We start from the raw sequence: 16,101 nt of genomic DNA on the forward strand, positions 1-16,101 counted from the left end.
TTCTAAGAATTCATACTAAGATTGTGGCCAGATAACAGACACTTCTTATGAAAAATGAAAAAAAATTTTGAGTATCTGCCTGCTTCTAAATAGCCAGATGTTTTTCATTAGGCAACAAAGCTCCCAGAAAACTTAAGTTTAATACCTTCGCTGTCCATGGGGAGATGTCTCTCTCCTAGTGAGTAACCAAAACCAGATTAGATGCATGGCAACTAGATTAAATGTCTATACCCACAAAATATTTCCATGAGTTTTGATGGAGGTGTCACTGTATCCATTCTGTTTAAGAACATTAAAACAGTGTTTGGAGATTTTCTAAAGAATATTCCTACTTAATTTATTTGCCTCCTGCCGAATAAAACTGAAATTACATTCCTGAATATATTATTTCCTTATGAATGTGGTGCTACCTAAATTATATATGAATGAAGGACATAGTGAAAGCATTTTAGAAAGAAGAAGTGAATGTTATTGAATTCCTATAGCGTTCCAGGTACATTGTTAATCCATATAAACACATATATGTGATAACTAAGTCAATATAATAGAGAATTTGATCCCATATTACATCTATTATATGGGACCTAACAAAAGACTTTTTGATATCTAAAAAAAGACTTGTATGGAGAAAATTAAAAAATAACTATATTCATAGATAGATTAAATATAAATATAACTTTGGATTAAAGCAATGTATTTGTAATTAATATCCTATTATTTATGGAAGTTGTTTTGTAAATCCTAAAATTCATATGGAAGAGGATTAAAACAAGAATAGTTACAAAATTCTGAAGAAAAACAAAACATGAGGATTTTCCTTAAGATATATTTTATAGCGGGGCACCCGGGTGGCTCAGTTGTTGGGCGTCTGCCTTCGGCCCAGGTCATGATCCCGGGGTCCTGGGATCCAGCCCCGCATGGGGCTCCCTGCTCGGCGGGAAGCCTGCTTCTCCCTCTCCCTTCCTTGTGTTCCCTCTCTCGCTGTGTTTCTGTCAAATAAAATATTTAAAAAAAAAAAGATATATTTTATAGCAATGAGGGGCACCTCGGTGCTTAGTTGATTAAGCAGCCAGTTCTTGATTTTTAAAAAAAATTTTTTATTGTTATGTTAATCACCATACATTACATCATTAGTTTTAGATGTAGTGTTCCATGATTCATTGTTTGTGCATAACACCCAGTGCTCCATGCAGAACATGCCCTCTCTAATACCCATCACCAGGCTAACCCATCCTCCCACCCCCCTCCCCTCTAGAACCCTCAGTTTGTTTTTCAGAGTCCATAGTCTCTCATGGTTTGTCTCCCCCTCCGATTTCCCCCCTTCATTCTTCCCCTCCTGCTATCTTCTTTTTTTTTTCTTAACATATATTGCATTATTTGTTTCAGAGGTACAGATCTGAGATTCAACAGTCTTGCACAATTCACAGCGCTTACCAGAGCACATACCCTCCCCAGTGTCTATCACCCAGTCACCCCATTCCTCCCACCCCACCCCCCACTCCAGCAACCCTCAGTTTGTTTCCTGAGATTAAGAATTCCTCATATCAGTGAGGTCATATGATACATGTCTTTCTCTGTTTGACTTATTTCGCTCAGCATAATACCCTCCAGTTCCATCCACGTCGTTGCAAAGGGCAAGATCTCATTCCTTTTGATGCAGCCGGTTCTTGATTTTGGCTCATGTCATAATCTAGGTAGGGGTCCTGGGATCCAGCCTTACATCAGCTTAGTGTTCAGCAGGAAGTCTGCTTGAGAATTCTCCCTCTCCTGCTCCCTCTCTTTGCCGCCCCCCTTGCTCCCTCTCTTCTCTCTAAATAAATAAATTTTTTAAAAAGATATATTTTATGGTGATAGTTATTGAGGTAGTATTTATCCAGAGAGTGGAAATTTCAGAAACAAACCCATTAATATACAAAATATTAGTGAATTCATACATAAACAGGAAAAACATGTGATGGCTCTAATTGGAGGCTGTGAAAACAAATTTAATAGAAATGCATTTGCTTTGCTTGTTTACTTGCTGGTTTTTTGTTTAGCATTACAGTGTTTGGGAATTTTCACACCAGTTCTGTAGAATTGTTGACATTTGTTAATAAAAACTCTAATAGTTTGTGGTGACTCCATATTCACTTCGTCCTCAGGAGAATTTATGAAATAGTTCAAGTACCAAATGATTTCTTTAGAATCAGGACTACTAAATCTTAGATTCCTTCTTCTCTTTCAAAGGCTTTATTCTCTTTGTTCTTTTTACCTTTGATGTGGTGTGATGCAGAGTCCAAGGAAATATTGACCTGTCAGAGGCCTCAAAACCTTTAGGAAGTTGCCTAGGAAGAAATAGAACAAATTTTAGAAACCTGTCTTCACTCCAAGCATTAATATGAAGGATAAAATAACTTTCTTCAAATGCCAATTGATTTAACCAGTATGGGAAATCTGAAAGAAATTTTGAATCAGGTATCAATGGTTAATGAAAGCTGTGTATTTTTTATTGACTCTTGTTCTGTACGTATGGAATTTCTCATCCTCCCCACATGATAGACATTATCATTTTCAATTTTGAAAAGGGAAACTTGATGCTAATAGAGTGTATTAAATGCCTATGCTCACATATTTAATTAGAAAAACTGGAATTTGTTTTCAAGTTTTCCTGTCTTCAAAGTGTGTGCTATTTCACCACAGAAGGAAAGATATTCTTCTCCAAAAAGAAATTTCATCTTTGGAAACACCTAAGTTCAACACAGAATGGAGTCATTTCTTTCTGCTAATTAAGTCTATATTTATACCATGAGGGAATGATGGCATCCATAAGCACATAAAGTTAAAAAAAATGATTCACTCTTGGCAAGAAATATTAAAGACATCTTATTTTTGTGTATTGGTATCATCACAACATTTAGGAGTCAGAAAAAACTTGAGTCAATGGTTGGAAGCCTTGATGACCCAAAAATAAAATCTCTATCATCCTGCAGGTAGAGCCTTTATTACATGAGAAAGTGGTACATTTTGCCAACTATTTCCCATAACCATTTCTTAACTTTTTTTCACTTATTTGCACATTATTCTGAAGGATAGCTAGAGGTTTTGATCAACTTTATAAAATATTTTTGATAGAATAAAAATATTACATGATAGATCAATTAAATGGTTTCCTTTTAATGTGGAAATATCAAGGGAATTCCAAGAAATATGGAAAATTAAGCAAATGCATCCAAACTTCCTTCTTATATATTAGCCTAAGAATACCTTATAAAGCATGAAAATGAAAACAGAAAACTATATTAGTGCCACTAATAAGTTAAAAGAGGATCTCCAAGTCTCATAAACTTCAGCTACTTTATTTTAATATAAAGATATTGTCAGATTGAAGGAAAAGTCAACACATCTCGTCATTTATCTCATGTAAAGGACCTACCATGTTTATGTGGAACCTAAAACATAAAACACACAAACAACCTCATAAACCACAGAAACTTTTGCTGTGACTGGATAGATCAGCCGTGGGAAAGTTGGGTAAATGTTGGGATTGCACCAATATTTTTGAAAAGTACCTTAGGTAATGAAATATATTCCTCCATCTTATACTCGGCACAGGCATGACAAATTATATTTATATATCTTTTAAAATAACAAGTTTACTTGCTGGCTGCCCAACAAACAAGGAAAAGACACTCTTTAGCAGAAAGGGGAATCTTAGAAATTATGAAAAGAAAAGGAAACCACTCAAAATATAAGGGGACCCATTTCAACTCCCCAAGAGGTAAGTTCAGATTTTTGCTCTAAAGCAAAATTATCTTTCATAAGAAAATGCGCAGCAGATCAAATCAAGGAACGAATATGTCTGCATATGACTCCCCCCAAAAAAGGGGGGAGAGAGAAGATCACTTTGAACATTTTGGTATGAAATTTCCCCAGTAAAACACAAAGTATTTTTTAAAATAGCAATAATGAAAACCTGAATAGAAGTGAAAATTAACTAATACCAGAAAAAATAGTAGGATGAAATGATATTACACAAGGAAGAAGTGAAATGATACACATATACAAGTTAAAAATTAGATTTCTACCATTGAATTAAACCTTAAGAATGTAAAAATGCTTAGCAATACATTATTTGCTTCTAATTTAATTCCATTGTAGTCAAAACTTATATTCTGTAAGCTTTCAATTACTAAAAATATGTTGCAACTCTATGACACAATTTACTGATTGATCTTGACAAGATGAATGTATCATATCACTTTACAAAAACATATATTCTGTAGCTGTTGGGTGTGTATTCTATAAAACTCAGTTACAGAGAAATGAAAACATACCTGACACAAAAGCTTATGCACAAAAATTCATAGTGGCATTATTCATTATAGCCAAAAGATGGAAACAACACAAATTTCTACCAAGTGATGACTAGATAAATAAAAGATGAAATATATCCATATAATGAGATATTATCCAACAATAAAAAAGAATGAAGTACTGATGTATGTGACGACGTGAGTGAACCTTGTAAACATTATGTTAAATGAAAGCCAGTCACAAAGGGTCACATATTGTATGGTTCCATCTTCATGAAATGTCCAAAATAGACAAATCTTTAGGGACTGAAAGTAGATTGGTAGTTGCTGGGGGGGGATGTAAGGGATGGAATCGAATGAAAATGGCTATGGGCTTTCTTTCTGTGATGACAAAAATGTCCTAAATGAGATTGTAGTGATGTTTGCACAGCTCTGTGAATGCATTTTAAAACATTGAACTGTACACATTAGATAAATGAATTATAATCTCAATAAAGCTATTAAAGAAAAGTCAATTAGGTCAAGATGGTTAATAGTTTTGCTCAAATATACTATATGCTTAATGCAATCTTACCTGCTTTTTCTGAGGTAAGAGATGTGTTAATATCTTCAACTATGCTTTAGGATTTTTCTACTTCTCCGTTTAGTTTTGCTAGCTTATGTTTTTTTTTTTTTTTTTTAAGATTTTATTTATTTGCGAGAGAGAGAATGAGAGACAGAGAACATGAGAGAGAGGAGGGTCAGAGGGAGAAGCAGACTCCCCGCCGAGCAGGGAGCCTGATGCGGGACTCGATCCTGGGACTCCAGGATCATGACCTGAGTGGAAGGCAATTGCTTAACCAACTGAGCCACCCAGGCGCCCACTAGCTTATGTTTTATATATCTTGACTCACTTTAATTTAATTACAAGGTAATGATGTGGTTAACAATGGTGTTGAAATTGTCATCCAATCGTTTAAAATTACGTAATGAATATGAAATATATAATATGCAATATATTATAAATAAATTTACATTTGTAGTTGTTTAATACTTAATAAAATGAGGGTTAAAGTTTCACACATTTTCAGTTTTATATGAATTTTTCCACATGTATGCATTTGATATGAATATATGTAAAATATAATTTTTTACATATTTCTGTGTTTTTCATTTAGAAAATATAGGAATATTCTAATCACATTTTAAGACCTTCAAGTTAACATAACTCTGTACTTGTGCACAAACATGCATATCCTTATGGGAAACTGAAGCATTAAATTTCATTGTGAACTTTCTAGTCTTCCAGTAACACTCTTCATAATAAAAATTAACTGTTTCAGGGGCACCTGGGTGGCTCAGATGGTTGGGCATCTGCCTTCGGCTCAGGTCATGATCCCAGAGTCCTGGGATCAAGCCCCACGTCTGGCTCCTGGCTCAGTGGGGAGCCTGCTTCTCCCTCTCCCTCTGCTTCTCCCCCTGCTCATGCTCTCTCTCTATATATCTCTGTGTGTTTCGAATGAATAAATAAAATCTTAAAAAAAAATTAACTGTTTCAGTCAATAATGTAGCTTTTTAAATGTAAGAAAAGCACAGTAAAGAAATTTCAGATGAAGAAGAGCAAATTTATCTCAACCATTCCTTGTTCTACACCATTTCACAAATATATTTTGGTTTTGATTTATTCCCTTTGTTATCTGTTTAACTACTTTTTAATACATAATTTTATTCCTATGCTGTAGGCTTTTACCTTCAATATTATGTTTTAATCTTTTCCCGGTGTTATTAATTAGTATATTTTTAATATTAACAATATTTTTAGGGGCTAGAACGCATCAAACTTATTTTTTGATGTTTTATTTTTTTTGCTGTTTAATAATGATATAGTAAAAATTTTTTCTCATCAAAATGTTTTTCCTTTTTTGTACTTACTTTTTTTTTTTAAGATTTTATTTATTTATTTGAGAGAGAGAATGAGAGAGAGCACATGAGAGGGGGGAGGGTCAGAGGGAGAAGCAGACTCCCTGCCAAGCAGGGAGCCCGATGCGGGACTTGATCCTGGGACTCCAGGATCATGACCTGAGCCGAAGGCAGTCGCTTAACCAACTGAGCCACCCAGGCGCCCTGTACTTACTTTTTAATTTGGAATTGTTTCTTTTAACTTTCATTTCTTGGTGAACTACAGATGCTTACCAGTCCACAGTGGCTTATTCTGGAAGTGTCTACATCGAAGGTGACTGTAATGAGTAAAACTATTTATATATATATTTGCTATTAATAACTTGGGATCAAACAATCAAGAAATAGTAAAGTTTTTAAAAAGTATTATCCACTACTTAGGTTGAACCCCAAATCTACATAGTTAAATACAAAATTGTTTCCTGAATTTTAGATTTCAGAACTTTATATTTCTGTGGAAACCTATTATTACTAGAATAAAATTATCCTTACTAGAAAAAAATCAATGTGTCTTGGTATATACTTTGGTCCTATAGTGGTCTCACATTGTGATGCCATGGATAACAATATTAATTTCTATAAAATAAAAGTTGGCATCAACTTTGTATGAATGCCCTCTCTAAATTTAATTGTGAATGTTGACCTACCATTATAGGTTAATAAATAATTTTCTTTTACTAATGTAATTACTGTCATATTTTTCATATGTAATTGCAATTGTAATACATTTGACATTAAAATTTCAACCAATAACAACTAAAAATTTAGAATGTTTTGTAAGACAGTCTGAGAAAGAATTATAATACTGGCTATCTTTAATAAAAATCAAGATAAATTTTATTACAATTTAAGACATTCCAACATTCCTTTATTATAATATTTAGGGAAATATGCCATTAATATTTAATTGTTACTGATGAGGCACTTACATTTTACTAAGATTTAATTTAAATTACTTAAAATAAAATAAGTTTACCTCTCATTTTGCACATTATTGACAAAATATATTGGCCTTTTAGGACTTACTGTGTTAGTGTTAACAATTTGTTGTGGAATTTAATTTTTTCAATTTTGTTTAAACTGGTAAAATTTTATTTTATTCTATTTTATTTCTTTTTAAAGATTTTATTTATTTACTTGAGATAGAGTGAGAGCAAGCGAGAGAGAGAGCAAGAGAGCACAAGCAGGGGAAGTGTCAGAGGAAGAGAGAAAAGCAGGCTCTCCACTGAGCAGGGAGCCTGATGCAGGGCTGGATCCCAGGACCCTGGGATCATGACCTGAGCCAAAGGCAGACGCTTAACTGACTGAGTCACCTAGTGACTCACTAGTCACCCCTAAACAGGTAAAATTTTAAAGATGACAATAGATAGCTGTATAAAATGTAAATGGATTATCTACAATACATTCAATATATGCTAGAAATTATAGTAAAAGATTTGACATCTACTTTATTGCTAGACAAAAGTATGTGAATACATTAGAGAAAACAATACTGAACCTGGAAAAATATTCAGTCTCTGGAGACATTAAAATGAAGATTAAATAAACTGAGGTAAATTTTTACAAGCATAAATCAGAAAATAATAATATCATAATCCAGTGTTAGTTATACCTATTGAAGTTGTTACACACTGTTTTGTAACATTAAAAAAAAGAGCAAAAGGCAGAAGCTACGGACAGTTTTTGTGAAATTATGAATGCTCATGTTTGTGGATCTCCTCCTAGAGTCAGTTTTTAGAAGAACCAAAATTTACTCATCAAATACAATCACATTTTTGAGTGATCTATTATTGATCAATTATCGAGCACAGTCTAACTAAAAGAAATACATTATGTTTGGCTATAGGTAGTAGAATTATATTATTATGATAGTCTGCCTCTCAGATAAATGCAGTCTTAGCAAGATAATTGAAGACATGATGTTTATTCATAGAACATTTTTATATATTAATATTTGAAATGCAATATGGAAGAGTATCTACACTATAAATTCAACTGTATAAATCTATCTCTAAATGTATATAAATGAAGATTATGATATAAGAAAGGAAATGACAAGATAGATGATAGGTAGAGAGAGAGAGAGAAATCAAATTAAATTGTATTATAGCCATTGAGTTATTGACAATTTAAATTTTTTATTATTTTCTTAATGCTACATTTTTGAATTAAAAAATTAAATTAGATAATGAGATATACCAAAACAAATTTAAAAGCAGTAAAAGAAAAGTAGTTCAATGAATGTTTATTGTTTTCGCAATTTCTGATTAAATATTTTCATTAGTTTTCACATGAATTTAAAAGCATTTTTAGAAAAGTACACAACTTGCCTATAGGCAATTACAGAGATTATTTTTTCAATTTTATTTCAGACTATATTACTGCATGTTTTCAAGCAATGTGCAGAATAGATGTAAACTGAATCTTCAGCAATTACATGAATTAGCAAAAGAAGTGACGTGATTATACACTATTACTCAACAAAACATTCCACTTTAATCTAAAAATATGGAATCAAGTGACTACAATGTCTTTAGGAGAGACTTCTCTTAACTTTCATATAGGAAATTACACATATCAAACAATAACCTTGTTGTAAAATTTTCTCTCAGCAAAAAGTATATTTAATGCTGATAAATTGAATCTACAGAGCTGAAAACCTTAAAGCAGTATATTTTGATAGTATATCCACATGGAGAAATAACCATTCATTAGAATTTTATTCTAAAAATATTAATATTTTTTATTGAAAATGTAATTCTTAGGATGGCTTTTATATCCAAAAAAATAAAATATTATTAATTTAACAATGTATTTACATATCTTATCAACAATTCTAGATTTTTTTGGAATAGAAGAAACTTAAAATGTTTGTTCTGGAGCAACATTTTAGAAAATATACCAAATGTTAAAAAGTACAGGACAGACTCCTTTTAGTTAATGTCACTAAAACAATAAACAAACAAAAGGATCTATACTGTGTTGGTGCTTTTTGGTGAGAACACAATATTTTGGTGAGAATACAGTATTTCATTTTTTAATTGAATTTTGTAATTTTCTGCAATCACATTTACTGACTATGATAATATAAAAGTATGAAACACCAGGTCAAGTAGAATAAATATAAAACCATCATGCAGAAATCATTAGCAAGTAAGTTATAAACCTTATAAATATGCATTCTGGTATCACCTTTTTCTATTTCTCTTTTGTTTGGCTTTCTTTCCCCACCAATGATAATTGTTCTTACTAAATCTTTTTCATTCCTGGAAATTATGTTACTTCATAGTAATTACTTGAATATAGGCTCAAAAAAATCTCTAACAGGTCTTACTTGTGTCATATTGGGATTAATGTCTTTTTATAAAGTGTGTAGCCATCCATCTTAACATTTCAATGTTTTAATTGTATTGAAAATTGTAGAATAAAAGAAGATCATTTTCAAAAGCTAAGAAATAATATAAAGGTATCACAGCATAAAAATATAGCACATATTTTTGTGCAGAAATGATATCGAAGTTTTCTTTTCTTTTTTTTTTAAGATTTATTTATTTATTTGAGAGAGCGAGAATGAGAGAGAGAGAGAGAGTACATGAGTGGGGGAGGGTCAGAGGGAGAAGCAGGCTCCTCGCTGAGCAGGGAGCCCGATGCGGGACTCGATCCCGGGACTCCAGGATCATGACCTGAGCCGAAGGCAGTCGCTTAACCAACTGAGCCACCCAGGCGCCCCTCGAAGTTTTATTTTCTAATATCGTGTGTAGGTAAAGTATCTTTACTTTTTGCTTTTATTTTCAAAGAATTGTGATACAAGAATTTTGAATTCAGCCCAATACCACTATGTATGAAGGAGTTAAAAAGCTGCCACTCATACAAAGTCTCTAAAAAATTTGATAAAAATACTTCACCCGCTAAAAAACAATTCATACTGTAGGCCCTAATAAAAGGGAAGATCTAAAAGAAGTGTCTGTGAGCAATTTAGCCAACATAGTAAAATTAATGTCTAAATAAATGTCTTGATAGTCAGCACAGATATAAGAGATAAAGAGAAGATACATAAGAAAATATATAATGATCATCTGAATCGGAGTCTTCAGCTTATTATAAGTCAAGTTGTGTCTGCTCAGGGACAGAAAAAACAGCATGTTAAATTCTTCATTTTTCATGGGTGGTGTAAATTGATGTATTATTCTTATTATTGTTTTCTTTGCAAAATAAGTGTTCAAATAACCTTTTGGACTATTTAGAAGGAATATTTTATAGAATCAAATTAAGATAAAAAATTTAACATTACGTGGGTGAAGGAAAAGAAATAAGCTTGCAAAAATTTACAGATTAAAAAAATTAGAAATATACAAGTTATAATATATTGACTAGAGGACACTGATTTCCCTGATAAGTGGTTGTTTGCAGGGCAATGGGACCATAAACAAGAGTAATACAGTTTGAGGAATCTAAGAAACACAATTAGTGAGTGTAACTATGTTTTTCAAAAGTTTATCACAGGTCTAGGAATGTAGTACTTTTTCCGTTTTTCCATACGTTGAAGATGTACTGGACCTGCACCAACTTCTTCAGGCCCCACAAATGATGAAAATTATACATATTTTTAAAATTCATTTACAAAAATGGTACAAAACAAGTAGAGGTGCTTCATCCCAGACAAAGCAATGCCTGAAAGACAAAAAGGTAACAAGATCTTAATGAAGAATGGAATCAAGCATATGACATTCTGGAAAGTACCTCTGAAAAAGGAAAGGCCTTTGTGCCTGATGCCCAGAGTGTTGAGTATATACCTGGTAAAGGAGCAAGTATCAGGGTCACTTGCTAGGTTGTTATAGCAAAAGCTGCTAAGAACGTCAACCCATCCACACCTTCCTTCCCTCTTTTTCAGTTGATGGTTCTTCTAGGTAATGAGTTTTTGGCGTGTGAGTCAGAGAATCCCTGTATTCTCCAGCACTGGGAAATTACTTAAGACAAGTCTAAAACAACTGTAAAATTCGTTGATTTAAAACTATAAAAGAAATTAAAAAGTCACAAAACTAAAACTGAATAAATGGAGAGATTTGCCATGTTCTTGGATAATGATGACTTTTAATATTATTAAGAAGTTAGTTCTCCAGATTAGTTAATAGAAGCATGATATAATTAATATGCCCTACTATACACTATAATATAATTAATTTAACCTCAAAGTCTCACCTCAGTTTTTCACTTAATCTAACAAATAAATTGTAATAGCACTGTAAAGAAGGAAATGTGAAAGAGCTAGCTATAAAAACATACGAAACTATAGCAGATATACCAAGTGTTCCATAAATATCCCTTCAATGAAGGCAAAAGTTAATAAATCTCTTTTTAAAATTATTGTTGTGAGAGCAGCACCAGATCCAAGATGGCGGCCAGCAGGAGGCTGATGAAGGAGCTTGAAGAAATCTGCAAATGTGGAATGAAAAACTTCCGTAACATCCAGGTTGATGAAGCTAATTTATTGACTTGGCAAGGGCTTATTGTTCCTGACAACCCTCCATATGATAAGGGGGCCTTCAGAATCGAAATCAACTTTCCAGCAGAATACCCATTCAAACCACCGAAGATCACATTTAAAACAAAGATCTATCACCCGAACATCGATGAAAAGGGGCAGGTCTGTCTGCCAGTAATTAGTGCTGAAAACTGGAAACCAGCAACCAAAACCGACCAAGTAATCCAGTCCCTCATAGCACTGGTGAACGACCCCCAGCCCGAGCACCCACTTCGGGCTGACCTAGCTGAAGAATACTCTAAGGACCGTAAAAAATTCTGTAAGAATGCTGAAGAGTTTACAAAGAAATACGGGGAGAAGCGACCTGTGGACTAAACTCTGCCGCGACCGATTCCAGCGAGTGTGAGCGGAGACCCCGCAAAGCAGGACTCTGTGGAAAATTGACACGTGCCGCCGCCTGGCATTTGCTTGTGGCAGTTACTAACTTTCTACAGTTTTCTTAATCAAAAGTGGTTTAGGTAACCTGTAAAGAAAGGATTAAAAATTTAAGATGTTCTAAAAAAAAAAAAAATTATTGTTGTGAAGATTAATTGTGATAACAGATTTGGAAACACTTTATAAATTCTATTAAACTCTAATTGATATCATTTTTAGGCTAATTGTAGTCCAAGTTATGTTTGCTACTATTAGAGGTTATGCAAATAGGACTAGTATTTGGTCTTGGAAAATATATGTTTTTCTGTAAGATTCTTATCAACTCTAATCCCTCTGAGATACCTTCCACAGGTTTTAGCAAAATATCAGTTTGAATAAGGCATAAAGTTAAAACAATGTACTCCTTCACGGGTAAGTATTTAAAGCACAACAGAAAAAGTAAAATTATCTTATTAAGTTATTTGCAAGTTAAATAGTCCATAAGAAAAATCATGCCCGTACAAAGTTGATCTACCTAAGGCATAATTAACTAATAACTAACTGACTAAATAAATAAATAAAATTTCGTTAGGTATTGATAAAGATTCCAGAACATGATTTATAAGGTAAATTATAATAATGGAATAAATTATCCTAGGCAATATATCCTTAGTAATTATAAATGAGTGCCAGTATTTAAGGAAAAAATCAAAATACATGGCTTCAAATGAATGGAGAAGAAATGATTAGTTTGGCGAGTTTACCTACATCACACATTTAAGTGTGATTCTAATGCATTCTATATTGACTAATGAAAACCTTCTGATTCTAACAAAAAAATCTTTTAAGTTTTATTTAAACATAAATGACTTTTAAATTTTCATACCAGTGCTTCTTCAAAAATTTGTTTTACCTTCCTTCTCATCCCTTTTTAAAATCACATTTAAAATCCAGTGTCTCACAACCTGTTATTCATTATTCTACATATTCATGTAATATTAGAAAGCACCATTCAAGTCCCTTCATGGCTTTACAGAATTGTATCAATTTATCATCTAATTTTCAACACCTTGGAATGTATGTCACCTAGATAGTGATTTATTTAGTTTTAAATGTTGAAAGTATTTATTTCTATCACTTTTACCCTCATTGATTACATCATCTTAAAAGAAAACATCTCTTTTTAGACACCCATCTTAAAAACAAGTCAACAGCACAGCTATTTTGATGTTATTGTAGATTTCATATGCTCTTTATTTATTAATGGACTTGGGACTTCATGTTCTGAATTACTTTTATGTATGAAATATTTGAAAAGACTTCTCTTAATCTCCTGTGCCGTCTGTCAGCATTTTGTTGCTTTTGACCCAATTCACTATAGTTTTCACTAACAGACTAAACTTCATCTTTAGGAACTCACTGACTCAGTAAAATTTAGAGCCGATCATGCTTTATTTTGTGGTTTTACAAACTTCTGTAACCTATCCAAAGTCACAAATTCAAACAACTGTTAATTGATCAAAGGAAGAAGACAATGAAATTTCAAAATTTTTCTAAAAATTTTTAACACCAATAGATTATAGTTCTTGAAGAAATTTAGAATATTTAGATTGTTACCAGCTAAACCAATTATTCCTAATATGTTAGTGTATTTTCTTTTGGACTTCAGTCAATGCCCTTATACAAATAAATTGGCAGTATATATATATTTCTCACAATAATTAGACTAAAATTTATATGTTCTTAGAAGTTTGTCCTATGTTTATTTTCCTTATTAGTATGTGGTGAATATTTTCCATTTTACTTATTTTTTTAATAATAAAATAGTTTATTGCTCATTAACTTCTACATATTTATGATTGAGCTTTTCTTTCCCCTAGAAATCTCTGAATCAAGTGGTTCTTCCATAAGTATTTAGATCAAGCTTAGGTTCATTTCCACGGGTCAAAGAAAATTGGAGATTGAAGCTTCACTATTACTTTTTTAAGACTACAATTTATTTTTCTTTACACTTTATCTTTCTGTGTAAATGGTGTTGTAATTAAGACATGTCATTCAGCTACAGACGAAAAATCTCAATTTGGATAGACTAGCTCTCTCTACAACTGGCACGAACTTATTTGAGGTGGTTCAATTTTCTCAGTTTTAGCAATCCTTAAATATTTCTGGACGTTTTTCTTTTTCTTTTTTTTCCTTTTTTTAAATTATGTTCAGTTAGCCAGCGTATAGTACATCATAAGTTTTTGTTGTAGTATTCAACGATTCATTAGTTGCATATAACACCCAGTACTCATTCCCTCCTTAATACTCATCACCCAGTTACCCCATTCCCCCACCGCCTTCTTTCTGTAACCTTCACAAATAATCCAGTCAAGAAATGGACAGAAGACATGAATAGACACTTCTCCAGAGAAGACATACAAATGGCTAACAGACACATGAAAAAATATTCAACATCACTAGCCATCAGGGAAATACAAATCAAAACCACAGTGAGATACCACCTTACCCGGTTAGAATGGCCAAAATTAACAAGACAGGAAACAAGTATGGTGAGGTTGTGGAGAAAGGGAAACCCTCTTACACTGTTGGTGGAATGCAAGCTGGTACAGCCACTCTGGAAAACAGTATGGAGGTTTCTCAAGATGGTAAAAAATAGAGCTACCCTATGACCCAGAGATTGCACTACTAGGTAATTACCCCAAAGATACAGATGTAGTGAAAAGAAGGGGCATGTGTACACCAAATTTCATAGCAGCAATGTCCACAATAGTCAAACCATGGAAGCACCTAGATGCCCTTCAACAGACGAATGGATAAAAAAATTCCATTTTAATACACATATGTTTATTTGTATTGAGCTAACTCATCATAATGTTTCTTTTAGCTACTAGGTTTCCTCTTATGCTATTATACCTGAATCTCTTTCTAAGCATATACTTTCTCTACTCCAATGTTACATGCAAAATTCCTACTCTTCAGAGCTCAGATCAAATACCACTTCACAAATTATTCCACAAGAATCCAATCAGAAAATATATCCATTTGTTTGTTCCCATGGCACTAATTTTGTCAATGTTTATCCATTACAGCCTATTTCCTATTAAAATTTCTATGTATAGTCTATTAATATTCTGATTGCTTATAATTTCTTGTACTGTAATTTGTCTATAGTGGTAATATTCAGAGAAACTAGCACAGTGTCCAGACTATCATCCATCTGTCAAAGATCTCATTAATAAGAAGAGAATTTTTGATTCATGCATAATGAAATGTGACATTGACAGCTGAATGGCTCTTTCAAATAACTTATTTATTCCCATTTTTTAAATTTGTTATAAAGAGGAAAACCCTAACTATAGTGATTCAAAAAATCATTCTTCCACTTCCCTGCACTTTTTGCTATTGTCACTGCACTTTTGCAGTTATAATAATGTACTTTTGCCTATGTCCCCTATGCAGAAATTTAATAATGCAATGACATCATTTCCAGTTGCTATGTTTTCACTCTTGGGAAGGAGGCAGGAGGGAAAAAGTAGGGAAAATGGGGAGAAGGAAATACAAGAGGAATTAGAGACCAATCACAATTCTGTGAAAGCTTCCACAAAGAAGAAAATTGGCATTCATCAGTGACTAATCATGTTTGTGGCAAGTGCTTTAAACACCTTATCCAATTTTCTGAAAATTCTACAATATAGGTATTTTTATCATTCTGGAGATAAAAAAGAGGATCAGAGAGGTTTAATACATTTCTCAATATTCCAAACAAGGAAATGGTAAAAAGGTAATTCAAAGTCAGCTCTTTAGAGGTTTTGTTATTTCCACTCCACTATCCTGTTTCTAAACTGTAGAACAATCACGTTTCACACTCAACTAAACTCCCTGTTTCTAAAAATATATGATGGGAAAGGAAAAGTTCAAGACAAGTCATCTGAAGGAAGATGATGGGAAGGTCTTGAGAGGTTTTAGGTTACT

At 32.8% G+C, this 16,101-nt stretch overlaps 1 protein-coding gene across 2 annotated transcripts; it reads left to right on the plus strand.

Moving 5' to 3' along the window:
- Positions 1-11,610: 11,610 nt before the first annotated feature.
- LOC110589283 (ubiquitin-conjugating enzyme E2 L3-like) lies at positions 11,611-12,270 on the plus strand. 2 transcript variants are annotated; one of them, XM_044916508.1, is made up of 2 exons: positions 11,623-11,649; positions 11,746-12,270. In XM_044916508.1, the coding sequence occupies exons 1-2, from the start codon at positions 11,623-11,625 to the stop codon at positions 12,085-12,087; spliced, it is 369 nt and encodes a 122-aa protein (XP_044772443.1). In that variant the 3' UTR covers positions 12,088-12,270. The 2 variants fall into 2 exon arrangements, with proteins under 2 accessions (XP_044772442.1, XP_044772443.1); XM_044916507.1 differs by having other exon boundaries at positions 11,611-12,270.
- Positions 12,271-16,101: the final 3,831 nt, after the last annotated feature.

Source organism: Neomonachus schauinslandi, chromosome 6 (assembly GCF_002201575.2).
Source record: "Neomonachus schauinslandi chromosome 6, ASM220157v2, whole genome shotgun sequence".
NCBI lineage: Eukaryota > Metazoa > Chordata > Mammalia > Carnivora > Phocidae > Neomonachus > Neomonachus schauinslandi.

Bases quoted from the DNA above. Each gene is read 5' to 3' on its own strand.
- LOC110589283 (XM_044916507.1), top strand. From the start codon at position 11,623: ATGGCGGCCAGCAGGAGGCTGATGAAGGAGCTTGAAGAAATCTGCAAA.